The following is a 26,560-nucleotide window of genomic DNA, read 5'->3' as shown; positions in this document are numbered from 1 at the left end:
CACTTTACCTTTCATTTTGTGTGTTTTGTAGCAAATGCCTCGTCTTGAATTTAAGTGAAAGTTTGTCGACGCAAAGAACATTTTACGGAGGGGGATTTCCAACAAATCTTCTTTTTGCGCAGTAAGTATATTCAACAAACGACATATTTAGCACGAGCCGTAACAAGTCTTTGGTAAAAACATCATAAAACATTAAAAGAATCGACGCGGAAGTGAAACGAGACGGAAAAACATCATAAATAATGACAAAAAACGGTTAAAATTCAAACTCGAAAAAGTCAAATTGGCATTAAACGTCGAAGGGAAACGGTAAAAAAAACCCGCTCGTCATGGCAACGCTTCGCCCCGAGAGTCAGACGCCTTGGAGCCAATGTTCCCCGAGGACAGAAGGACGTAACGGACCGTTTTAAAGCCGCACTGCGTCACTTTCCCCGCCGCGAGCGCGAGAAAAGCTCAAACCAGAGTCGTGGTTACGTTTGCGTCTTGGGTCCCGGTCTGTTTGTTGGTTAAATGTTTTGTTCTGGGGGTGGGACAGAAGAGGGGAAGGGGGAGGAGTCTGGAGGGGGGAGGAGTCTGGAGGGGCCTATGAGAGGACGGCGTTGGAGTGGCGGATCCCGATCAGGTTGTCGGCGCTGATGGAGCGTCTCATGGCGGAGCGGCTCAGGTCCTTGTACTTGTCCTCGCACAGGCGCGAGATGGCCTGAAGGGGGAGACGGAGAGACGGAGACGCGCCGGCGGTCAGACAACGTTCAACGGGCAACGTGCAAAGGCAACATCGCTTTTGAGGAACGTTTGAGCCCCGAGCGGCGTTTGTGGTTAGGTCTGAGGCTAACGGGTCGTCTGGAGCGGTCGTTTGGGACGTGAATATCGGACTTTGACGCGATTGGACGCCGCTCGAGGTCGTCCCGCTCGAGGTCGTCCCGCTCGAGGTCGTCCCGCTCGAGGTCGTCCCGCTCGAGGTCGTCCCGCTCAAGGTCGTCCCGCTCAAGGTCGTCCCGCTCGAGGTCATCCCGCTCGAGGTCGGTCGTCCCGCTCCAGGTCGTCCCGCTCCAGGTCGTACAGCTCCAGGTCGTCCAGCTCCAGGTCGTCCCGCTCCAGGTCGTCCCGCTCCAGGTCGTCCCGCTCCAGGTCGTCGAGGATAAAACGCTCAGAATGCACGGCGTCCGGTGGCATCTTGGTGTACTTCACACGAAGATGCCATTGGACGCCGTGCATTTTGAGCGTTTTTGATCAGGAAAAGCATTTTATCCTCAAGCAGGACGACCTGGAGCGGGACGACCTGGAGCGGGATGGCCTGGAGCGGGACGACCTGGAGCGAGACGACCTGGAGCGAGACGGCCTGGAGCGGGACGGCCTGGAGCGGGACGACCTGGAGCGGGACGGCCTGGAGAGGGATGGCCTGGAGCGGGACGACCTGGAGCGAGACGACCTGGAGCGAGACGACCTGGAGCGAGACGGCCTGGAGCGGGACGGCCTGGAGCGGGACGGCCTGGAGCGGGACGACCTGGAGCGGGACGACCTGGAGCGGGACGACCTGGAGCGGGACGACCTGGAGCGAGACGACCTGGAGCGGGACGACCTGGAGCGGGACGGCCTGGAGCGGGACGACCTGGAGCGGGACGACCTGGAGCGGGACGACCTGGAGCGGGACGACCTGGAGCGAGACGACCTGGAGCGGGACGACCTGGAGCGGGACGACCTGGAGCGGGACGGCCTGGAGCGGGACGACCTGGAGCGGGACGACCTGGAGCGGCGTCTCAGCTTCGTCTGCGTCCAGTCGAGTCCAAGTCCGATATTCACGTCCCAAACGACCGCTCCAGACGACTCGATCAGCAGAACCGCCGTTCGCCGCAGCAGAATCTTTCTAGTTCAGTGTTTCTCAAACCGTGGTGCGCGGGGACGTCTGGACTTTGAGAATTTGCTTTATTTCGAGACAAATCTGTCGCTCTTTTTGGGCCAAGGGTCATTTTATAGAACCATTCATGCTTCGGTTTCAGTTTAGACCTGGTTTCACCTCTTTTTCTACCGTAATTAGCTCAAATTTCACATTGAACAAGTCTGAGTTTAGATCTGAACGCTAAATGAGATCTTTGTCGGTGTGAAACGTTTGAGAAACACTGGTCTAGTTGGTTCAGTGGCCTTCAAACTCAACTTATTAATCTTACTAGTTATTGTATTGCATTTTCCACATAGACTTTTCAAATTACCATATTTTCCGGACTATAAGTATATATTTTTCCATAGTTTTGGCACTTCCATAGTTTGTGGAGTTGTTTAGAAGTGACACAGAGGAAGAAGAATTCAATGGATTTAGTGATTTGGGGTAAAACTGATGCTTTGCTAAACTTGTTAGCATGTTCTTTATGCTATAGTTATCTGAATAACTGTTCATATGTTACGTTAACATACCAGACACTTACCACAGTTCTGTCGGTGCCTCATGTAGCTGAAGGTGTTAGCGTTAGCATACGTCATGTAGCTGAAGGTGTTAGCGTTAGCATACGTCATGTAGCTGAAGGTGTTAGCGTTAGCATACGTCATGTAGCTGAAGGTGTTAGCGTTAGCATACGTCATGTAGCTGAAGGTGTTAGCGTTAGCATACGTCATGTAGCTGAAGGTGTTAGCGTTAGCATACGTCATGTAGCTGAAGGTGTTAGCGTTAGCATACGTCATGTAGCTGAAGGTGTTAGCGTTAGCATACGTCATGTAGCTGAAGGTGTTAGCGTTAGCATACGTCATGTAGCTGAAGGTGTTAGCGTTAGCATACGTCATGTAGCTGAAGGTGTTAGCGTTAGCATACGTCATGTAGCTGAAGGTGTTAGCGTTAGCATACGTCATGTAGCTGAAGGTGTTAGCGTTAGCATACGGACACCTATTCACCATGTTCTCTATCTGTTATTATTTTAAACTGCATTTACAGATGAAATGTCGTATACGTTTTTCTTCACTATTATGCATTTTTTGGCTGGAGCGATTTATATTCCGGAAAATACGGTATTCAAAATATTCAAATAAAGCTTTTTTGGGGGCGAAATGTGTTAATAACTTAGTGATTTATACATTTTCAGACAGATTTTAAATAAAACTATAGGTCTTTTGGTGTTAAGTCACTAATTATCAGATTTTTTTGATTCAAACGTTTCAGCCGGGCCATTAAAGGACACATATTATACCAAATCAAATTACTTTTTTTAAACTTTTAATTATGTTCTAACTTTGTTCCCTCGTCAAAAACACGCATAGAGTTGTTTTTATGGAGTGTAGTTTTGTCTTTATTTCACTCACGCTTGTTTCTTTCATCCGAGCTCATCTTCTCTGCTCAGAGCCTCACAAAAACACTCCGTTTCAACTTTCAAAGCCCTCCGGCCTCTTATGTCATTTTAAAGTCCATAAACGCCAGACTGTTGGAAAGTAATGTGTACTTTTAGTTATTTTAAGCTCTAAACCAGACCGTAAAAGGCACAAGAGCGAGTTTATATCCAATAACGGTACAAATCATTATAGTGCTAATTTAAGTTTTATTTGAAGGTACACCGCTCTTTTTCCTTTGCTCCCTTTTATTTTAGTCTAGGGTTGTCAAGATCATTAAGCTAATCGATTTTAGAAGCTAAATTAAGTATTTTTGTTCAATCTACTGTCCAAAAATAGACGTAAATGTAAATATCTTTGTCTGTTTTTGTCTGATTTTTGTTTCTGGCGGAGTTTTGAGCGTTTCAGAAGCGGTGTTTGCGTGTTCTCACCTCGAGCTTCTGGGCCCTCTGGTTGTTGAGCGGCTCCAGGGGGAAGTTCAGGTTGTTGTCGTCAGCGAGTTGCCTCAGGTCGAAGTAGTATTTGGCGTAGACGCTGGCCGGGACGTTGATGTTGAACTGCAGCAGCTCCAGGAAGTGGCGCTCCATCTCGTTCCTGTGGAGAGCGCGACAGACGTGAACGGGGCGGCGACGTCGGGACAGTTCGGGCGTGTCCAGGAGCGTCCACGTTCTGGACGACGAGCGTTTCAGGATGTTTGAAGAGGTTTAAAATAACTGGGATTAATTGATTAATGCGACTAGTCATTGAATTGTGGTAATCGTAGAAGATGTATGGACTAAACAGACTCTAAACACGCAAAAAGAGCTTTAATAACAAGAAGAGTGGAATTACTAAAGCCTCATGTCAAAAAGATTCAGATTTTACTCAATAATGCACTTTATTTGACCCTTAAAGGTCCCATAACATGCAAAATCGACTTTTCAGAGCTTTTAACCTTCTTACATTGCTATTTGTGCTTCATATATGTACCCAGAGTGTTTTTTTGATTGATTCCCGCAGTGTTTAGCTATAGTACAGACTATCTCCTTTCCACGAATCTCCAAACTGACGGGGGGTGGCTACAAGACCGCGTCATAAAGGCAAGCACGCGTCATCATCCCCCCCACACCCTCCCCCCTCTCCACCCGCCTCCCGCCCTCTTCCCCCCGGCTTCGCGCTGCTCGTGTCTGTTACGACGAAACACGGCTCAAAGAGGCCCAAAACTTCATTAATGATATCACACTCTTTACTATTATCACAACGGTGAAGGTTTATGTGGCAGTTGATGCAGCAACCGGGAAAATAAACGGAGAGAAGTTCTATCCGATACCGAAAAACCAGGAAATAACAGCGCGATGGACATAAGACTTATATATATAGATCTATAGATCTATAGATATATCTGTTCTGCGCACGCTGTAGAATAAACACCAGATTTATTTCGGCTCAAAGTAGTGTTGATCTGAAGTTCTATCGTTTCTCACTCACTCGCACAGCAGGAGCGGCGCATCGCGGAGCAGACAGCTGTGGGGCTACGTCACGGGTGGGCGGGGCACACACGCTCTGAGACTACATCACGGGTGGGCGGGGCACACACGGGCTCTGAGACTACGTCACGGGTTGGGCGGGGGAGCCAGATCGCTCTTCGCAAGGGTGGGGGCGAATATCAAACCAAGCCGTCTGCATTTCCGGGTTGGTGAGGGGGTCCAAGGTCTGGGTGATATTTCTTAACTATTATGTTAAGGGTGTTGCACAACCCTTATTATTATCAATTATACACTTAGGATAGACTACGAAACGTGAAAAAAAGCATGTTATGGCACCTTTAAAAGAAAAGCAACAGTGAGAAAAGCCTTTAATAAACCAGGACTAAACCAGGAGAAAACCAGGTCTGAACCAGGAGAAAACCAGGTCTGAACCAGGAGAAAACCAGGACTAAACTTGGACTAAACCAGGTTTGAAGCCAGATGTAAAGTTTCCAAACAGACTTCAGATTTCTCCCTCATTTCAATCACTTTCAGATTGATAAATATGTAGAACTCGACCAGCCAGAGGACAAGAGAAGGACCAAACCAAGTCTAGACCCGGACTGAACTAAGAATAAACTCAACTAGGACTGAATTACGACTGAACCAGCGGATGATTGAACAGGGACTAAACCGGGTCTGAATCGGGACTGGACCGGAACTAAACCGGATCTGAATCGGGTCTGGACCGGGTCTGAACCGGGTCTGAACCAGGATTAAACGCGGGCAACAGAAGCCGCCTGTAGCTGGAGTCGGTTTCCCGAGCGACCGCATCCTCTCCATCTCTTTGTTGGTTCGGAGCTTCAGAGTTAAAAGCGTTTGTGTGTGATGTCTGGTCGCCACGGGCAACTAATGGACCGGCCGAGATCCTGGTCCATTATACAGGGACCAAGAGAGGTACTCCAGACCCGGACCTGGAGTACAAAGGCACTTCAGACAGAGCGAGAGAGGAGAGTGTTCAGGGTCTAAATCCACCAACGTGGACTTAACCAGGAGAGAGAGAGGAGGAGGGAGAGAGGAGGGGGAGAGAGGAGGGAGAGAGGAGGAGAGAGAGAGGAGGGGGAGAGGAGGGAGAGGGAGGGATAGAGAGAGGAGGGGGAGAGGAGGGAGAGAGGAGGAGGGAGAGGGAGGGAGAGAGAGAGGAGGGGGAGAGGAGGGAGAGGGAGGGAGAGAGAGAGGAGGGGGAGAGGAGGGAGAGGGAGGGAGAGAGAGAGGAGGGGGAGAGGAGGGAGAGAGGAGGGGGAGAGGAGGGAGAGAGGAGCGAGAGAGGAGGAGGGAGAGAGGAGGGAGAGAGGAGCGAGAGAGGAGGAGGGAGAGGGAGGGAGAGAGAGGAGGGGGAGAGGAGGAGGGAGAGAGAGAGAGAGGAGGGGGAGAGGAGGGAGAGAGGAGGAGGGAGAGGGAGGGAGAGAGAGAGGAGGGGGAGAGGAGGGAGAGAGGAGGGGGAGAGGAGGGAGAGGGAGGGAGAGAGAGAGGAGGGAGAGAGGAGGGAGAGAGGAGGGGGAGAGGAGGGAGAGAGGAGGGGGAGAGGAGGGAGAGAGGAGGGGGAGAGAGGGAGAGAGAGAGGAGGGGGAGAGGAGGGAGAGAGGAGGGGGAGAGGAGGGAGAGAGTTTTTCAAATTGACTGTAAAAAGAAGCAACAGAATTGAGCACTGGATTAATCAAAGGCCCGGATCAGACACTCTTCTTTAGACCCCACAGACTCTTCTTTAGACCCCACAGACTCTTCTTTAGACCCCACAGACTCTTCTGTAGAACCCACAGACTCTTCTGTAGAACCCACAGACCCTTCTTTAGACCCCACAGACCCTTCTTTAGACCCCACAGACTCTTCTGTAGAACCCACAGACTCTTCTGTAGAACCCACAGACCCTTCTTTAGACCCCACAGACCCTTCTTTAGACCCCACAGACTCTTCTTTAGACCCCACTGACTCTTCTTTAGACCCCACAGACTCTTCTTTAGACCCCACAGACTCTTCTGTAGAACCCACAGACTCTTCTGTAGAACCCACAGACCCTTCTTTAGACCCCACAGACCCTTCTTTAGACCCCACAGACTCTTCTTTAGACCCCACAGACTCTTCTTTAGACCCCACAGACTCTTTTTTAGACTCCACAGACTCTTCTTTAGACTCCACAGACTCTTCTTTAGACCCCACAGATTCTTCTTTAGACCCCACAGACTCTTCTTTAGACCCCACAGACTCTTCTTTAGACCCCACAGACTCTTCTTTAGACCCCACAGACTCTTCTGTAGAACCCACAGACCCTTCTTTAGACCCCACAGACCCTTCTTTAGACCCCACAGACTCTTCTTTAGACCCCACAGACCCTTCTTTAGACCCCACAGAATCTTCTTTAGACCCCACAGACTCTTCTTTAGACCCCACAGACCCTTCTTTAGACCCCACAGACCCTTCTTTAGACCCCACAGAATCTTCTTTAGACCCCACAGACCCTTCTTTAGACCCCACAGACCCTTCTTTAGACCCCACAGACTCTTCTTTAGACCCCACAGACCCTTCTTTAGACCCCACAGACTCTTCTTTAGACCCCACAGAATCTTCTTTAGACCCCACAGACTCTTCTTTAGACCCCACAGACCCTTCTTTAGACCCCACAGACTCTTCTTTAGACCACACAGACTCTTCTTTAGACCCCACAGACTCTTCTTTAGACCCCACAGACTCTTCTTTAGACCCCACAGACTCTTCTTTAGACCACACAGACTCTTCTTTAGACCCCACAGACTCTTCTTTAGACCCCACAGACCCTTCTTTAGACCCCACAGACCCCTCTAAACGGCTCTGGAACCCGGGTGTGACTCACATGTCCTCCACAGTGATGTCCTTCAGGATCTGGCAGTAGTCCACGTTCCAAACCGCCTGATCGTCCCAGACTTTAGACGCCAGGAGAATCGCCCCCAAAACGATCCGCTTCCAGTTGGCGGGGCAGATGTCCAGCTCGGCGTAGGTCAGAAGACGCTCCAGGTAAACCTGCCAAAAGGAAATGGAAAAAGAAACAGGTTCAGGGGCAAATCACACCGCTTTTCATTCTCAAACACAAAAGGATCGTCTGTCTTTGTGATTTAGACCAAACAAACTTATGACAAAGACGGTGACATTATTTACTCAAAATGTCAAAAAAGAATGAACTATTTCTAAAAAACACTAATATTGACAGTGAACGGCCTTAACCTTGAATTCATATTTGTATTTGATTTTCAGATACATTTTAGCCACACATTTCACTCCCGCACACGTGTTATCTCTTGTTTTGGAGTAAAGGTACACACTCCTGTTACAGTCTGGAAAGCGCCAGCTAAAGCCTCAAAAGTGGAGATATACTGCCCTCTAGTGTCCACAGCAGACACGCCACTGATGGAGCACAAACACGAGCTTTTAGAGGTTCAGTCGTGGGATCTGGAGGATTTAGTAACAACAGCAGGTACTTTTAAACACGAATATTTCAAGCAGTTACAAGATTGATCTCAACACACATGAAATAGGAGCGTAAAAGCACATTTCCTACACATGGATATCCCTGTAAACTTGTTAAATGTTTAAAAATTCAGTGTTTTGATGATGTAGTTTCTGTTCTTGACGTCCTTAATTAAACCATTTGAATTTCCTGGGTAGAAATGTTAGTCTCTTACTTCTCTAGTACTAAAGGAGGGTAAAATACTGTTCTCAAGCCTCAGAATGTGTATCTGGGCTCGACAAAAAGTATACTTTGTGGTAAGATGTGTAATATATCTGTAGATACGAGTATTTATCCAGTAAAATATAAAAGCCTGGATTTTGCCTTCATCAAAAGTGTCTCTCATAATGTTCTTTTAAATGAACTAATAACGTAAAATAAAATAGTAAATGTGGCATTGGTACAACCCAAGTGGATGACCATTGTAAATACATACTTTAGAGTAGGCATGTCCAAACTAGGGCCCTGGGGCCAAATGCGGCCCTCAGACCATTTTTTGTTGGCCCTCCAGCTTCCTGCTATGTCGGCCCAAACAACAAAAAGTAGTACTTTTTACTGTGAAATTGGTAAGATTCAGGCATATTGATGTTATACCAACCTAATATTAATGTTCTAGATCTAATTAAAGATGTGGAGGCTCATCGCAATTACGTCAAATGCAACATTTCAAATGATTCACTTTGTCATTCAACAAATTCAACATTGTCAAGTTGTTTGTGGCCCTCTGCCCCGTTTAAGTTTCAAAATGCGGCCCTTGGTGAAAAAAGTTTGGACACCCCTGCTTTAGATGCTTTACTTAACTATTTTTTTAACTTTATATTTTATTTTAATTTATATATATATTTAAAATGTATTTATTGTATTTTTATTTATTTTATTTATTTAATGTATTTAATTTATTTATATTGTTTTTTTTTTTTTTTTTTTAAATCTTAATTATTATTTTTTATTAATTGTATTTATTATGAATGAATGACAGTACAGAGTTAATCTCCAGAGAAAAGAACCAGACTTTAGTCCTTTAGGGCCGATTTAACCCTTCACTCCAAACAAACACTAAAGAAATAATCAATCGACAGCATCTCCTCAAATCAAATGAGTATTTATCATTAGTAATAAGCCTTCCTCCTGAAATACACTAAATACACCACTAAAAGGATCATAGTTTGTTTTATAACTGACAAACTCTACCTCAAGTCGCCGTTACATCCACTCAATATCTCGTCATGTCAATCGATTAATCGCAGCTAATCGATCGTTGGGACAATGGAATAACGGTTAATAATGGACCATAAAACCGACTCCAAAAACGGTTCGATTGGTGTGGTCGGCAAAAGTGGCGCTCACACAAAACGCTCTGTGGCGAGGGACAATGGTGAATGGAGACGGCGGCGTGCGGGCGAGGGGCGAGTGGCGACTGACCAGCGTGACAATGGCGCATTCTGCCGTGAGCTGCGCCGCGCTGAACAACGTCCGGACGAAGCGGTAGATGAGTTTGTGCTCCGGGTCCACGCGGCAGTACTCGTCCGGCACCGGCTCCCTCTGCAGGACACACAGACACAGACACACAGACACACAGACACACACACACACAGACACACACACAGACACAGACACAGACACACACACAGGCACACAGACACAGACACACACACAGACACAGACACAGACACACACAAACACACAGACACAGACACACACAGACACACACACAAACACACAGACACACACACAAACACACATACACACATACACACACACATACACAGACACAGACACACACACAGGCACACAGACACAGACACACACACAGACAGACACAGACACACACAAACACACAGACACAGACACACACAAACACACAGACACAGACACACACAGACACACAGACACAGACACACACAGACACACACACAAACACACATACACACAGACACACACACATACACACAGACACACAGACACACAGACACACAGACACACATACACACACACAGACACACACACATACACACACACAGACACACACACAGAAACACACACACAGACACACAGACACACACACAGACACACACACACACACAGACACACACAGACACACACAGACACACACACACACAGACACACAGAGACACAGACACACACAGACACACACACACCGACACAAACGCCACAGTCACGGTTTGCAGCCAATCACATTACGCTCGTATTCCGACGTGTGTGGCGCGTTTTGACGTTACTCCAAGTTGTGTTTGTTTCATTTCATTGATATTACAGTATTTTCCAGACTATAAGTTGCACCTTTTTTCATAGTTTTGGCCGGGGTGCGACTTATACTTATATTTATACACAGGAAGCGACTTATATGTGATATTATTTGTTATTTTCACCCTATAAACCGCATTTCATACTCCAGAGTGACTCATTTGTTTTTTTCTTCTCTATTATGCATTTTTGGCTGGTGTGAATTATAGTCCCAAAAATACGGTAATTAGAAATATTTCCTCACATTTTCTTTACAATATTTGCTATAATTTAATCATTACACAAATCTAAATAATGTCTATTCTATACTAAATCTGTGTGGACACGTGTTTCTTGGTGGCTTTGAAGCAGAACTACCGTATTCTCCGCACTATAAGGCGCACTTAAAAGCCTTTAATTTTCTCAAAAAATGACGTTTTATAATCCAGTGCGCCTTATATATGGATGAATTCTGGTTGTGCCGACTGACCACGAAGCGATTTGTTTCACTTAATGCGCCTTATTTATGAAAAATGATTGAAAATAGAGCACTCATTGACAGTGCGCCTTATAATCCAGTGCGTCTTATAGTGCGGAAAATACGGTAAGTAAACTTTTAACCTTATTAAACGCCTTTGTAAGTCGCTGTGATGGTTAAATGTGTGTTTTTTGGGGCGTTTGAAGTGTGCGTCGTCGCCCCCTGCTGTCTCGGGGGGGGCTCTTCTTTCATATTTGGCAACAATACATGTTTCTGAATGTGATTATACTGAGTTATTATGCTAAAGAAAGAAAGAAAATGTGCCGGTTTTCTGACAGTGTATTTTCACGAGGGTCCTGCAGGGGGAGCTCTATCGCCAGAGTTCTGCTTTAAGGCCCTTGATTGCGGCTCGTTATCGCATTCTAACAGGTTTGCTCTGATTTTGACCCACACGCACCGATAACGGGTGAAGCTTCTCGTCAAAGATGTCCATCGACCGACCAGAGTCCCTGGGATAAAAAACAGGTTTTAACGTCACAAAAAAACAATCAAAAACACAAGAAAAACTAAAGAAAATGGTAAAGACGCTCACCTGTTTTTTATGTGGTAGTAAATGGCTAACGTGACGCTGAAAGAAAACACATGAAGCACATTAGATTCAAACGAAATAACATGATTTCTGAATAATTTCTCTGATTAGTTTGAACAGGATTGAGTCATTTTTGATGAATGAATGAATGAAGTATAGTATTATAAAAAGCCTGTTTAAAAAAATAAAACAAACCTATACAGACCTAGATTGGCCTAGTTTAATCCGGGATTAGCTTTACAATTGGTCGTAAAATTAGCATTTTTAGTCCTGATGTGGACTCTGGTTTGGTCCTTCTACAGTCCTGGTTTAGTCCAGATAGACAATGAAATTTCCCCATGTGGGACAATAAAGGATTATCTTATCTTATTTAGTCCCGGTTTATTCCCGGTTTAGTCCCGGTTTAGTCCCGGTTTAGTCCCGGTTTAGTCCCGGTTTAGTCCCGGTTTAGTCCCGGTTTAGTCCCGGTTTAGTCCCGGTTTAGTCCTGGTTTAGTCCTGGTTTAGTCCCGGTTTAGTCCCGGTTTAGTCCCAGTTTAGTCCCGGTTTAGTCCGGGTGTAGTCCCGGTTAAGTCCCGGTTAAGTCCCGGTTAAGTCCCGGTTAAGTCCCGGTTAAGTCCCGGTTAAGTCCCGGTTAAGTCCCGGTTTAGACCCGGTTTAGTCCAGATTTAGACCTGGTTTAGACCTGGTTTAGTCCTGGTTTAGTCCTGGTTTAGTCCTGGTTTAGTCCTGGTTTAGTCCTGGTTTAGTCCTGGTGTAGTCCCGGTTAAGTCCCGGTTTAGTCCCGGTTTAGTCCAGATTCAGTCCAGATTTAGTCAGAGTTTTGATGCTGTGAATGTTCAAGTGTGAAGAGAAGTACCATTTAAAGTCTTAGTTTGACTTCGGTTTAGCTCCAGTTTAGTCCAGATTTGATCATGGTTAGACTTAATTTAGTCCTGGTCTTACATTTGAGCCCCACTTTAGTCACAATGTGGCGTTTGATCTTGACATTAGCGTGTCGTCCTGGTTTAAATTCAACCATCACAAAGAAAACTACATCGTCTAAACGCGTGGTTTTGCGTGTGCGTTTGCTCCTCCTCACCACTTGATGGTGCTCTTGAGGTTGGGCTGGCTGACCGTGCTGTCGTCGATGAAGATGGTGGAGCAGGAGCTGTACTTCTTTGACCAAAGACCCGGAGAAACCTGCAGAGAAAACCACGGAAAACCTTCAGCGTAAGAGACAAAAACGCGACACAAATAATGATACAGTAACTCTGAACCACCAAAAAAGAAACGTAAGGTCTAATTCACCAAAAAACACCAAAGAAGAAAAGTAAGAAGGTCTAATTCACCAGGAACAACCAAAAAAGAAACGTAAGGTCTAATTCACCAAAAAATACCAAAGAAGAAACGTAAGGTCTAATTCACCAGGAACAACCAAAAAAATAAAAGGAAGGTCTAATTTACAAAAAAAAAGAAAAAGAAACGTAAGAGCTAATTTACCAAAAAACACCAAAAAAGAAACGTAAAAAGGTCTAATTTGCCAAAAAGGAAACGTAAGGTCTAATTTATAAAAAAAACACCGAACACCAAAAAAAGAAACGTAAGGTTTAATTTACCAAAAAACACCAAAAAAGAAACGTATGGTCTAATTTAGCAAAAAACACCAAAAAAGAAACAAAGTCTAATTTAGCAAAAAACACCAAAAAAGAAACATAAAAAGGTCTAATTCACCAAAAACCACCAAAAAAGAAACGTAAGAAGGTCTAATTTACCAAAAAACACCAAAAAAGAAAGAGGTCTTGAAGAATAAAACTGAATTAGACCACGTTAAAGTCGAGGTAGACAATAGGGCACTTGATAAGGCTAAAGGAGACTGCAAAAAGCTCAGATCAGTTCAGTATCTGACCAAATATCTGACCAAAAACAGCTATTTTGAACATAAAACAACAAGGAAACTGTGTGTTTACATGTAAAAAAGCAATCAAAACTCATTATTCGCTCCAAACCGTTCTAAAAACTCCACAAAGTTTAAACCTTGTCAATTTCTCAAGTTTTAGCTCCACAAACTCGACATATTAATCTCGTGTTCCTAATTTTTAAAGTTTCTAATTTTGACTCTATTTGGTGTCGAGCAGGTATTTGTGGAGAAAACTTTGAAAAAATTTTGTAGAAAACTGACAGGAAGTGACATCACTGCAGGGACACTCATACAGGAAGTGACTTCACAGCAGGGACACTCATACAGGAAGTGACATCACACTAGGGACACTCGTTCCAGTCAAGTTTGTGCACAATTTACCCAACTTTTTTGACTCTCTAAACATTAATTCAACAAAATAAAGTCGCTTTCATACATTCTTATTCATCAAATTAAAAAGAAAGTGTTTTATGGGTAATTTACGAGTGTGATGTCATCGATCACAAACAGGAAGTGAAATTATAAACCTAAAAAATGTGCTGTTCTGGGATAACATCTGTACAACCTTTAGCAACATTTTAAATATATAAAACTTGACTGCATTTTAGTTCAACGACTCGTCCGACCTGCAGGGGGCGCTTCAGACGGATCTTACCATCGGCGTCGGCAAATACTGGTGACGCCGTTTGTTTACGTCTTTTGGCACTTCCTTGATCCTTATACTGAAGAGTGTGAATAAAAGTTTGTCTAATTATTCGTCTGTTGTTGTTATAACCTGAATCGGCCGATATTCGTGTCGTCGTGTAATGTCGGTATTCGCCAAAAGCGCCGATATTCTGTTCCAGTAAAGATAGTTTGGACATGTTTACGCCAGGAAACTTTAGCGTGAGAAGTTTAAAGAAGAAGCTCGATGACAAATGGAGAAATAATAGAAATAAAAACAGGAAATGCTCTGAACGGAAAAGCGACGAAGCGAAGTATAAGTGTGTTCTAACTGGTTCTACACATGATCCTCACTTTAGAAAAAAAAATTGTTTACAGCGACATTTCTTTGTTAAAAATATTCCAAAAAAAGTTTAAAACAATCAAATGACATGTATGAAATATGGGACTAATATGGTTTCTTGGCCATAACATCTGTTTCGTTGTAATCTAAGATGTGATTAAACATATTAAACAGATAAAGTGAGACTCACGTGGCTGATGTGGTTTATGTGGTTACTTTTCCTTCTGTCTCGAACTGAAACACAAAGACAAAGATGCCACAGATTAAACGTGTGAAGCGCGTGTGAAGCGCGTGAAGCGCGTGAAGCGCGTGTGAAGCGCGTGCGTGAAGCGCGTGTAAAGCGCGTGTGAAGCGCGTGTGAAGCGCGTGCGCGTGTGAAGCGCGTGTGAAGCGCGTGTGAAGCGCGTGTGAAGCGCGTGTGAAGCGCGTGTGAAGCGTGTGAAGTGTGTGTGAAGCGTGTGAAGCGCGTGAAGTGTGTGTGAAGCGTGTGTGAAGCGCGTGTGAAGCGTGTGAAGCGCGTGAAGTGTGTGTGAAGCGTGTGTGAAGCGCGTGTGAAGCGTGTGAAGTGTGTGCGCGTGTGAAGCGTGTGTGAAGCGTGTGTGAAGCGCGTGAAGTGTGTGTGAAGCGCGTGTGAAGCGCGTGTGAAGCGCGTGTGAAGCGCGTGTGAAGCGCGTGTGAAGCGTGTGAAGCGCGTGTGAAGCGTGTGTGAAGCATGTGCGCGTGTGAAGCGCGTGTGAAGCGCGTGTGAAGCGCGTGTGAAGCGCGTGTGAAGCGCGTGTGAAGCGCGTGTGAAGCGCGTGAAGCGCGTGAAGCGCGTGTGAAGCGCGTGTGAAGCGCGTGAAGTGTGTGTGAAGCGCGTGTGAAGCGCGTGTGAAGCGTGTGAAGCGCGTGTGAAGCGCGTGTGAAGCGCGTGTGAAGCGTGTGTGAAGCGCGTGAAGTGTGTATGAAGCGCGTGTGAAGCGCGTGTGAAGCGCGTGTGAAGCGCGTGTGAAGCGTGTGTGAAGCGTGTGAAGCGCGTGTGAAGCGCATGTGAAGTGCGTGTGAAGCGTGTGAAGCGTGTGTGAAGCGCGTGTGAAGCGTGTGAAGCGCGTGAAGTGTGTGTGAAGCGCGTGTGAAGCGCGTGTGAAGCGTGTGAAGCGCGTGTGAAGCGCGTGTGAAGCGTGTGTGAAGCGCGTGAAGTGTGTATGAAGCGCGTGTGAAGCGCGTGTGAAGCGCGTGTGAAGCGCGTGTGAAGCGTGTGTGAAGCGTGTGAAGCGCGTGTGAAGCGCATGTGAAGTGCGTGTGAAGCGTGTGAAGCGTGTGTGAAGCGCGTGTGAAGCGTGTGAAGCGCGTGTGAAGCGCGTGAAGTGTGTGTGAAGCGCGTGTGTGAAGCGTGTGAAGCGTGTGTGAAGCGTGTGAAGCGCGTGTGAAGCGTGTGTGAAGCGTGTGTGAAGCGTGTGTGAAGCGCGTGTGGCGCGTGTGAAGCGCGTGTGAAGCGTGTGTGAAGCGTGTGTGAAGCGTGTGTGAAGCGCGTGTGGCGCGTGTGAAGCGCGTGTGAAGCGCGTGTGAAGCGTGTGAAGCGCGTGTGAAGCGCGTGTGAAGTGTGTGTGAAGCGTGTGTGAAGCGTGTGATGTTTCCTCACCGTCCGTCTGAGACTTGCACAGGAAGATGGTGCTGGCTCGAGGATGATCCGAGGGGTTTGACTCCAGCGCCAACTCTAGAGTAACAACATGGAAATGATCAGTGTGAACCAGGACTAAACCAGGTCTGAACCAGGACTAAACCAGGTCTGAACCAGGACTAAACCAGGTCTGAACCAGGTCTGAACCAGGACTGAACCAGGTCTGAACCAGGTCTGAACCAGGTCTGAACCAGGTCTGAACCAGGACTAAACCAGGACTAAACCAGGTCTGAACCAGGACTAAACCAGGTCTGAACCAGGTCTGAACCAGGACTGAACCAGGTCTGAACCAGGTCTGAACCAGGACTAAACCAGGACTAAACCAGGTCTGAACCAGGACTAAACCAGGTCTGAACCAGGTCTGAACCAGGACTGAACCAGGTCTGAACCAGGACTGAACCAGGTCTGAACCAGGACTGAACCAGGTCTGAACCAGGTCTGAACCAGGACTGAACCAGGTCTGAACCAGGACTGAACCAGGTCCAAACCAGGTCTAAACCCGGTCTAAACCATGTCTAAACCCGGTCTAAACCAGGTCTAAACCTGGTCTAAATCTGGTCTAAACCGTGTCTAAATCTGGTCTAAACCGGGTCTAAACCAGGTCTAAACCAGGTCTAAACCCGGCCTTTGAAGGTGGTGTTGGCTGAGTGGTTTGTGTCCTGGGGCAGAACAGGAGGAAGTCATGAGTTGCAGTCACACTCTCAGACCACAGACAGAGTTCAGTCAGAGCCGAGCGCTGGAGCAGCTTCCATTAAAGACAAAAGTCAAGTTTAAACAGATGTTCTGGATAAAGCCTCCAGACGTGAAGCAGAGCCACTGTTACATAAAGACCAGGATTAGTCTGAAAGAGAAAGAAGAGGAAAGAAGAGGGAGGACGAGCGCTGGATTCAGAATGACTCAGACGTGAACCGCAGCCGTGTGACAAACGCCTCTGACCAGGGCCAGAGCGGTCACCATGGTAACGACAGGATGGTGTCCTGGACTGTACGGACGCCAAAACACAGACGAGACCTTTCTGTCACAAATACAGCGTCAGAATTAAATCAAAATGTCAACTAAACATACAAGTTCTTGATTTCCCCAATAATACCGTATTTTCCGGACTATAAGTCGTAGTTTTGGACTCCGGAGCGACTTATATGTGATATTATTTGTTATTTTCACACTTGCAACTGCATTTCACACTCCAGTGCGACTTATGTGTTTTTTTTTCTTCTCCATTATGCATTTTTTGGCTGGTGCGACTTGTAGTCCAGAAAATACAGTAAACTTTATTCATAAATACATTTATTGTACAAGGGTGTTATACTACTTTATTCTTTATAGCTTGCGCTCTGTGTCTTTTTTATTTTATTTATTTTTTAGCTTATTTTATAAAACGAAGGAAAAAACAATATATTTTATATTACTTTATATATTTTTTAAAGACCTTTCACAATAATGTCACAATAATGCAATTTTATAAACGCGCTTGATTCTCAAAATAGATCGACACTTAAAAATGCTCTTTTTTAGTGAAAATACTGACATTTTCAACACAAAATAATTGCACGTTCTTATTTACATCTTTATTATTCATTCTAGTTTAAATAAAGCTCATTTTATTCCCGTTTGAATCCGTTTTCGTGCCGATACTTTGCTCAAATTCGACCTCCAGCATCGATTAAGACCCGACTTTCCGCCGCGTTTGATCCTCGGCTGCCACGGCGACGGTCGACACGTTTGATGTCTGTTTGTGGTCGCCTCCTCTGAAATCCTAAACTCCGTCTCACGTTGTTATTCCTCCCTCAGGAAAAGGGCGTGTGTCGTGACCTTTCTCCTCCGCCGCTTCCTGCACATTCTATTTTACTCTTTTTTTTCCCGTCTTTCCAACTCATTTTGCCGCAAATATTTGGCTGATTTTAATATATTTACGATTTATTTATCTTTATTTACTAAAAAGCGACTCGTAACTATCAAATGTTCGTTCTTGTAGATGTGTGTTCAATTTATTACACAAAACTATTACTATTCTATGTCTTTATTGTTTATTTTTATTGTGGATTTATTTTTGCTTGTTTTGTTCATTTATTTATTATTATTTTATTGGTTAAACCATTTAAAAAAAAATATTTTAGTTTGTTAATTTAATTTAATGCTTAAGTCTTGGTTTGGCTCTGGTTCAGTCCATTTATTAAAGTGCGTCCTGGAGCTCTTATTATTTTATTTAGATTTTATTAGGATTTATAGATATTTATATGAAAACAATAAAAAGGAGAAGACATGGAATTAGTTTAATCTGCTTTTTAAATATAAGTACATAGTTTTAGTCCTGGTTAGGCCCTGATCGGGACATGTTCCAGTCCTGGTTCTGCCCTGATCGAGACATGTTTCAGTCCCGGTTCTGCCCTGATCGGGCCCGGTTCTGCCCTGATCGGGACATGTTCCAGTCCAGGTTCTGCCCTGATCTGGACATGTTCCAGTCCCGGTTCTGCCCTGATCGGGACATGTTCCAGTCCCGGTTCTGCCCTGATCGGGACATGTTTCAGTCCCGGTTCTGCCCTGATCAGGACAAGTTCCAGTCCCGGTTCTGCCCTGATCTGGAAACATGTTCAAGTCCCGGTTCTGCCCTGATCGGGACATGTTCCAGTCCCGGTTCTGCCCTGATCTGGAAACAGGTTCCAGTCCCGGTTCTGCCCTGATCTGGAAACAGGTTCCAGTCCCGGTTCTGCCCTGATCTGGAAACATGTTCCAGTCCCGGTTCTGCCCTGATCGGGACATGTTCCAGTCCCGGTTCTGCCCTGATCGAGACATGTTTCAGTCCCGGTTCTGCCCTGATCGGGCCCGGTTCTGCCCTGATCGGGACATGTTCCAGTCCCGGTTCTGCCCTGATCTGGACATGTTCCAGTCCCGGTTCTGCCCTGATCGGGACATGTTCCAGTCCCGGTTCTGCCCTGATCGGGACATGTTTCAGTCCCGGTTCTGCCCTGATCAGGACAAGTTCCAGTCCCGGTTCTGCCCTGATCAGGACAAGTTCCAGTCCCGGTTCTGCCCTGATCGGGACATGTTCCAGTCCCGGTTCTGCCCTGATCTGGAAACAGGTTCCAGTCCCGGTTCTGCCCTGATCTGGAAACAGGTTCCAGTCCCGGTTCTGCCCTGATCTGGAAACATGTTCCAGTCCCGGTTCTGCCCTGATCGGGACATGTTCCAGTCCCGGTTCCACGTACCGTCGGGGACCTCCCGGTCGCTGATGTGCTGCAGGTACGGCCCGGTGTTGTCGTCACTCACGTCGGTGCTCGTGTGCACCTCCTCGAGCCTCTCCGGCGCCTGCCTCGACGGGAGTTTGGGGCTGGACTCCGGGGACACGCAGCAGGATAACGTGTTCCCCATCTCCGCGCGGCTCTGGACTCGGAACGCGGGGTCCAAACGGCGCAGTCAAACGCGGCTGAGTTTAAACTACGTCCTTCTTTTCCGTCCAAACATCGGCGCAAATCCCAAAACACTCTTTCTTCAATCACCGTTTTTCACTTCCAGCCGCATCACAGTTCACTCGTGGCGCTTAGTACGAACATAATACGCCGTCTTTGAACGCAGACTTCCTCAATACGTGTTGTTTTGTTCACGTAAAAGAATAAAAAGTTGTTTTCGTGGCTACAACACAGTCCAGTTCATTCATTCGGTCAACACGGCGGAACTATGCTAGGCGGCTAAAGAGCTAGCATTCCGAGCCCAAAAAAAGCCAAATAAACACGTCTCGTTTGCAAAAGTATTACCGCATGGTTATATTATGCAATGATATAAAATAGTGTGTACGTCAGAACGATAAAACACAATTTCTTTCTCGGTAAAAATAAAACATTCCTCATAGTATCCAAACAATCCCTGCAGCTGTCCCTCTCGGAGGCGGATCAGGCATCGAGCTGTAGTCCAGAGATTTTGGGATCGTCGTTGGAGAAAAGCCGTGAAACACGACAATAAAACGGAACAAGGGCGGTATTCAAAACAACACGCGTTTTCCAATTAATTTACGGGACGAAAACCAGCACAAAACGCCGACATTTCCTCCGTAGCGGCCGCTTTTCCTTTCGGTGGAATTACAGCCCGAGCCGCTTGTCACCGCCCAATTCGACGCTGCCCGATTCGTTTCGCAAAGCGTTGTGCGCATGCGTGAGCCGGTCAGGATTCTCGAGTACGGCGGCTGCGTTTGGACAATCAACAACAAAACTGTGATTTGCTAGAATAAATTAACATTATTTAATGAAGGTTATTTGGTGTTTTTATTACGATTTTTTTTTTTTCATCGATTTTTTATTGACAACGATTATTTTTGGAGCATCGAATCTAGAAAAAATATTCATTGTATATTAATACGATTATGTATTTATTTTATTTCAATGTAAAAATACAATATTTAAAAAAATGAGTTCGATATAAAAAAATACAATGTATATTTTTTTTCCTCTCCTTGAACCGACACCTTAACGTGGTGGAGGGGTTTGAGTGCCCGAATGATCCCGGGAGCTATGTTGTCGGGGGCTTCATGCCCCTGGTAGGGTCTCCCAAGGCAAACAGGTCCAAGGTGACGGGTCAGACAAAGATCGGTTCAGAAGCCCCCTATGATGACAACACGAACAAGGCAGTTTACGTCGCCCGGATCGGCGTCACCGGGGCCCCATCCTGGAGCCAGGCCTGGGATGGGTGCTCCATGGCGAGCGCCTGGTGGCCGGGTCTTACCCCACGGGGCCCGGCCGGGCACAGCCCGAAAGAGCGACGTGGGGCCGCCCTCCCGTGGGCCCACCACCCGCAGGAGGATCCATAAGGGGCCGGTGCAGAGAGATCTGGGCAGCAGTCGACGGCAGGGGCCTCGGCGACCAGATCTCCAGACACAGAGACTAACTCTGGGGACATGGAATGTCACCTCGCTAGGGGGGAAAGAGCCTGAGCTTGTGCGGGAGGTTGAGCGATACCGACTAGATATAGTCGGCCTCACCTCCACGCACAGTTTGGGCTCTGGAACCCATCTCCTCGAGAGGGGCTGGACGCTCCACTTCTCTGGTGTTGCCCGCGGGGAGAGGCGGCGGGCTGGTGTGGGCTTGCTGATAGTGTTGGAGTTTACCCCGGTGAACGAGAGGGTCGCGTCCCTCCGCCTTCGGGTGGGGAACAGGTCTCTCACTGTTGTGGCGGCCTACGGGCCGAACAGCAGTGCAGAGTACCCGGCCTTCTTGGAGTCCTTGGGAGGGGTACTGGACAGTGCACCGACCGGGGACTCCGTTGTTCTACTGGGGGACTTCAACGCCCACGTGGGCAATGACAGTGACACCTGGAGATGGGTGATCGGGAAGAACGGCTTCCCCGATCTGAACCCGAGCGGTGTTCAGTTATTGGACTTCTGTGCTAGCCACGGATTGTCCATAACGAACACCATGTTCAAGCACAAGGGTGTCCATCAGTGCACATGGCATCAGGACACCCTAGGCCGGAGGTCAATGATCGACTTTGTTGTCGTGTCATCAGACCTCCGGCCGCGTGTCTTGGACACTCGGGTGAAGAGAGGGGCAGAGTTGTCAACCGATCACCACCTGGTGGTGAGTTGGATCCGCTGGCGGAGGAGGAAGCCGGACAGACTTGGCAGACCCAAGCGCATTGTGAGGGTCTGTTGGGAACGTCTAGTGGAGCCCTCTGTCAGTAGGGTATTCAACTCGCACCTCCGGGAGAGCTTCTCCCATGTCCCGGGGGAGGCTGGGGACATTGAGTCCGAGTGGACCATGTTCTCCGCCTCCATTGTTGATGCGGCTGCTCGGAGCTGTGGTCGCAAGGTCTCCGGTGCCTGTCGTGGCGGCAACCCCCGAACCCGGTGGTGGACACCGGAAGTAAGGGATGCCGTCAGACTGAAGAAGGAGGCCTATCAGGCCACTCTGGCTTGTAGGTCTCCGGAGGTCATCGAGGGGTATCGGCAGGCCAAGCGGCTGGTGCTGTCGCAGAGGCAAAAACCCGGGCCTGGGAGGAGTTCGGGGAGGCCATGGAGGAGGACTATCGGTCGGCACCAAAGAAATTCTGGCAAACCGTCCGGCGCCTCAGGAGGGGGAAGCAGTGTCTCACCAACACCGTTTACGGTGCGGGTGGAGGCCTGCTGACCTCAACTGGGGATGTCGTCGGACGGTGGAAGGAATACTTTGAGGATCTCCTTAATCCCTCAGTCACGTTTTCCGAAGAGGAAGCAGAGACTGAGGACTTGGAGGCTGGCTCATCCATCACCCAAGCTGAAGTCACTGATTTTGTTCGCAAACTCCTCGGTGGCAGGGCTCCGGGGGTGGATGAGATCCGCCCTGAGTACCTAAAGTATCTGGATGTTGTAGGACTGTCTTGGTTGACACGTCTCTGCAACATCGCGTGGCGTTCGGGGACCGTGCCTCTGGACTGGCAGACCGGGGTGGTGGTCCCTCTGTTCAAGAAGGGGGACCGGAGGGTGTGTTCCAACTACAGAGGGATCACACTCCTCAGCCTCCCAGGTAAGGTCTATTCCAAGGTACTGGAGAGGAGAATCCGACCGATAGTCGAACCTCGGATTCAGGAGGAGCAGAGTGGTTTTCGTCCCGGTCGTGGAACACTGGACCAGCTCTATACCCTCCATCGGGTGCTCGAGGGTTCATGGGAGTTTGCCCAACCAGTCCACATGTGCTTTGTGGATCTGGAGAAGGCTTTCGACCGTGTCCCTCGGGGTGTCCTTTGGGGGGTGCTTCGGGAGTACGGGGTCCGGGGCCCTTTGCTCAGGGCTGTCCGGTCCCTGTATGACCGGAGCAGGAGCTGTGTTCGCATTGCCGGCAGTAAGTCAGACCTGTTCCCAGTGCATGTTGGACTCCGCCAGGGCTGCCCTTTGTCACCGGTTCTATTCATAATTTTTATGGACAGAATTTCTAGGCGCAGTCAGGGGCCGGAGGATGTGGTCAGGGGTCGGAGGGTGTGGTCAGGGGTCGGAGGGTGTCCGGTTTGGGGACCACAGGATCTCATCTCTGCTGTTTGTAGACGATGTTGTCCTGATGGCTCCATCAAACCCGGACCTGCAACATGCACTGGGACGGTTTGCAGCCGAGTGTGAAGCGGCTGGGATGAGAATCAGCACCTCCAAATCCGAGGCCATGGTTCTCGACCGGAAAAAGGTGGCTTGCCCTCTCCAGGTGGGTGGGGTGTCCTTGCCCCAAGTGGAGGAGTTCAAGTGTCTCGGGGTCTTGTTCACGAGTGAGGGAAGGATGGAGCGTGAGATCGACAGGCGGATCGGTGCAGCGGCTGCAGTGATGCAGTCGCTGCATCGGACCGTTGTGGTGAAGAGGGAGCTGAGCCGAAAGACAAAGCTCTCTATTTACCAGTCGGTCTACGTTCCTACCCTCACCTATGGTCATGAGCTTTGGGTAGTGACCGAAAGAACAAGATCGCGGATACAAGCGGTCGAAATGAGTTTCCTCCGCCGTGTGGCTGGGCGCTCCCTTAGAGATAAGGTGAGGAGCTCGGCCACACGGGGGGAGCTCGGAGTAGAGCCGCTGCTCCTCCACGTCGAGAGGAGCCAGCTGAGGTGGCTCGGGCATCTGTTCCGGATGCCTCCTGGGCGCCTCCCTCGGGAGGTGTTTCAGGCATGTCCCACCGGGAAGAGGCCCTGGGGAAGACCCAGGACACGCTGGAGAGACTATGTCTCTCGGCTGGCCTGGGAACGCCTCGGGATCCCCCCGGAGGAGTTAGAGGAAGTGTCTGGGGAGAAGGAAGTCTGGGAGTCCCTGCTCAGACTGCTGCCCCCGCGACCCGGCCCCGGATAAAGCGGCAGAAGATGGATGGATGGATGGTATATTTTTTTTTAATTTGATGTAAAAAAAAAAAAAAATACAATGTAAAATCGTAATAAAAACACAAAATAACCTTCATATTATTCAGTGTTTTTTTTAATTACTATTGTGATATGATTTTTAAATTAATAAGGAAAGTGACAATAATCTATAGAAATCAACCAAAAATGATTGTAAATACTGGACATGTACCTATAATAATGTCCCTGTGTACATTTTATCTACCATTTGGTTATACATTATTATTACTTTTATTTTCTTTGCATAACTTAAATGTGTTTTTGTTTATTTATATTTGCCAGTAGTAATATGCATGTTTGTCACAGTCGGTCAGGCATTATGAACATTCCCATTCATAAATAGCACCAGTGATTTACTCTTTTAGCCTTAGATAGACGTTCATTCATAACCAGCACGAATCTGGCCGTCTCTCCTCCGCTGCCATCTGTTATGACATTTGACGGGGGGGGAAACGCCACCGTCCCGCCCAACGTGGCATTCCTTTCTCTCTGATTGGCGGATAACGCGGGACGTGAATGTGGCGCGGAAGCTGATTGGCTGAACGGGCTGTCCATCGAAAAGGATTTAGAACCTGGCTCTGAACAGGGCTGCTATTTTTGTCTCCTCTAAGACCCCACACCCTTTTGGAAAATGAGAGTGAATGACACACGAGATGTTAATATTAATCGTTGAAGAATGTGATCATTTTCATAGGCTAAATAGGAGAAATCAACTATCTTATTCCACTACAAAACAGACCTACTTTACTACTATACTGAGCTCCACGGGTCATGTTCAGGTGTTTTCAGACCGCTCTCCTCAGGCTCCAGGGGCCAAACCTGTTCTCATCTGGTCACACGTCCACGGGGGGCCAACAGTGACGGGCGTGGCCATCGTCTGCATCGCCTTTCGAACCAGATTGAACTGAATTTTTCTTTATTTGGCCGGTACGTTTCTCTCTTTTGAACGTCTTTCCTCTTTTTGAGTGACGTCAGGGCTGCGCGACTGTTCAAAGTCAACCAGCATCTGAACAATGACGCTGTTCGATTGCAAAAATGTTGATTTATGAATGACCTGTTCTGTAGCGCGCTCGCTCAAAACGTGGAGCAAAGCCTCTAAACTCTTTAAACTTGAGTGTCACAAAACAATACCAATATAAAATAGGGCTGTACTTTCTTTATAGGTTAATTCTGATTAATTCTGACAGTGTAGAAGTTACAGTTTGAAATAATCGTGATTGGAAAGCCAAATTATTGTGCCGTATATACATATTTCGTCCATAATCAATCAGAATTCAACACAATTTCAGTTAAACCAAACTTATCTCAGTCTTCGTCTGGATTTAGAGCTGCGCTTCACATTTGCACAGAAAAACAATGGATTTAATTGTAATTTACTCATGTCAGTGCATAAAAATACCCCAATGTTATTCAAAAGTACATTTTCTAACGACTATTTATGCTTTTCTCTGTTTGTATTTTCATTTAAAGGCGTAGTTTTGATGCTGATGATGTAGTTTACGTACGACGCCAAAACGGTCGCGCCGTCGCCACAAAAGTAAACCGACCCAGACTTTTGCAGTTTATTACCACGACGAAGTGTTTACAAAAGATCCATAATACAGAAACAGTACGGATGAATCACCACGGAGACGAACCGCTTAAGAGTGCGTCGTTCGGGCCACAATCGCTTACGGAAAAGGGGGCGGAGTCTGACCTTTAAACGCCCGTAAAAGTAGTGGAGAGTAGTACCACACCCAACCGTACATTTAAAAAAAAAAAGTTCTTCTGGTTTACAAAGTCCAGGGCGAGTTCATGCACATTCAAGGCCGGGCGGAAACGATCTTGCCCCGCGATTTGAAACTAGCAGGAGGATATTATTGCGTCGGAAAGTCCACGTTTTGAGAGGATTCGTGAGCACCGCTTGCGTTTCGGTTCACAAAACACTTTGACGTAGCTGCCATGACGGAGTTTTCACACAAAGAGACTCCGACGATCCCATTTTACATCCGCGATACAAATATCCCGTACAATCGAATGAGACGAATAAAGTTCTACACATGCAGTAAACGGCTATGTACACGGTTCATAAAAAAAGATGTTCAGATGGCACTTTTAACAAGACAGTTACATGATACAGTTTAAAATTAGCTCATCTGTAGCTGCAAAGTCTAAAAACAGTCTCGAGATACATATTTACAACTGCTAATATTGACCTTTTTTGGTGAATATCGTCAAAATGGTTGATATTTCCGCCATTTTCCACCGCGTCTCATGCATTCATTGTGTTGCTGTTGTCGTTGTTGACCTTTACACCTGCTCCTGCACCTCAACATAATGAATAATATGCAAACACACGGTCGCGATGAAGGCGATTAGAGTCGGAAACGCTCAGAACGAGCCTGGAGATGATTCACGGAGTTAAAAACGAGTCACAGATGGAGAAAACGTCGGTTATAAAGGAGATTATCCAGTGTTTGTGATGCTAAACGCTGCTCCAGGCGTGTTTTCGATGAGGGAACGATGTTAGAACAGGGATAAAAGTGCAGAAAAGTCCATTTATCACAATGTGTCCAGGTTGT

The 26,560-nt window shown here is 47.2% G+C and overlaps 1 protein-coding gene across 1 annotated transcript; it reads right to left on the bottom strand.

Annotated features, from left to right (window-relative positions):
- Window positions 1–545: 545 nt before the first annotated feature.
- On the bottom strand, window positions 546–19,890 carry ccnyl1 (cyclin Y-like 1). The gene is made up of 10 exons (XM_072445283.1): window positions 19,375–19,890; window positions 16,130–16,204; window positions 14,699–14,742; window positions 12,684–12,784; window positions 11,607–11,642; window positions 11,472–11,523; window positions 9,715–9,834; window positions 7,642–7,808; window positions 3,741–3,903; window positions 546–700 (listed from the first exon to the last, which is right to left on the bottom strand). Exons 1-10 carry the CDS (start codon window positions 19,535–19,537, stop codon window positions 584–586), a joined length of 1,038 nt encoding a protein of 345 aa, XP_072301384.1. The 5' UTR covers window positions 19,538–19,890; the 3' UTR covers window positions 546–583.
- Between the last annotated feature and the right edge of the window lie 6,670 nt (window positions 19,891–26,560).

The sequence above is a fragment of the Eucyclogobius newberryi genome, unplaced genomic scaffold (genome assembly GCF_026437365.1).
Source record: "Eucyclogobius newberryi isolate DKJ021-1_F unplaced genomic scaffold, fEucNew1.0.hap1 SCAF_14, whole genome shotgun sequence".
NCBI lineage: Eukaryota > Metazoa > Chordata > Actinopteri > Gobiiformes > Gobiidae > Eucyclogobius > Eucyclogobius newberryi.
Note: the sequence above shows the minus strand (reverse complement) of the source record. Positions and strands in the feature narration are given on the sequence as shown.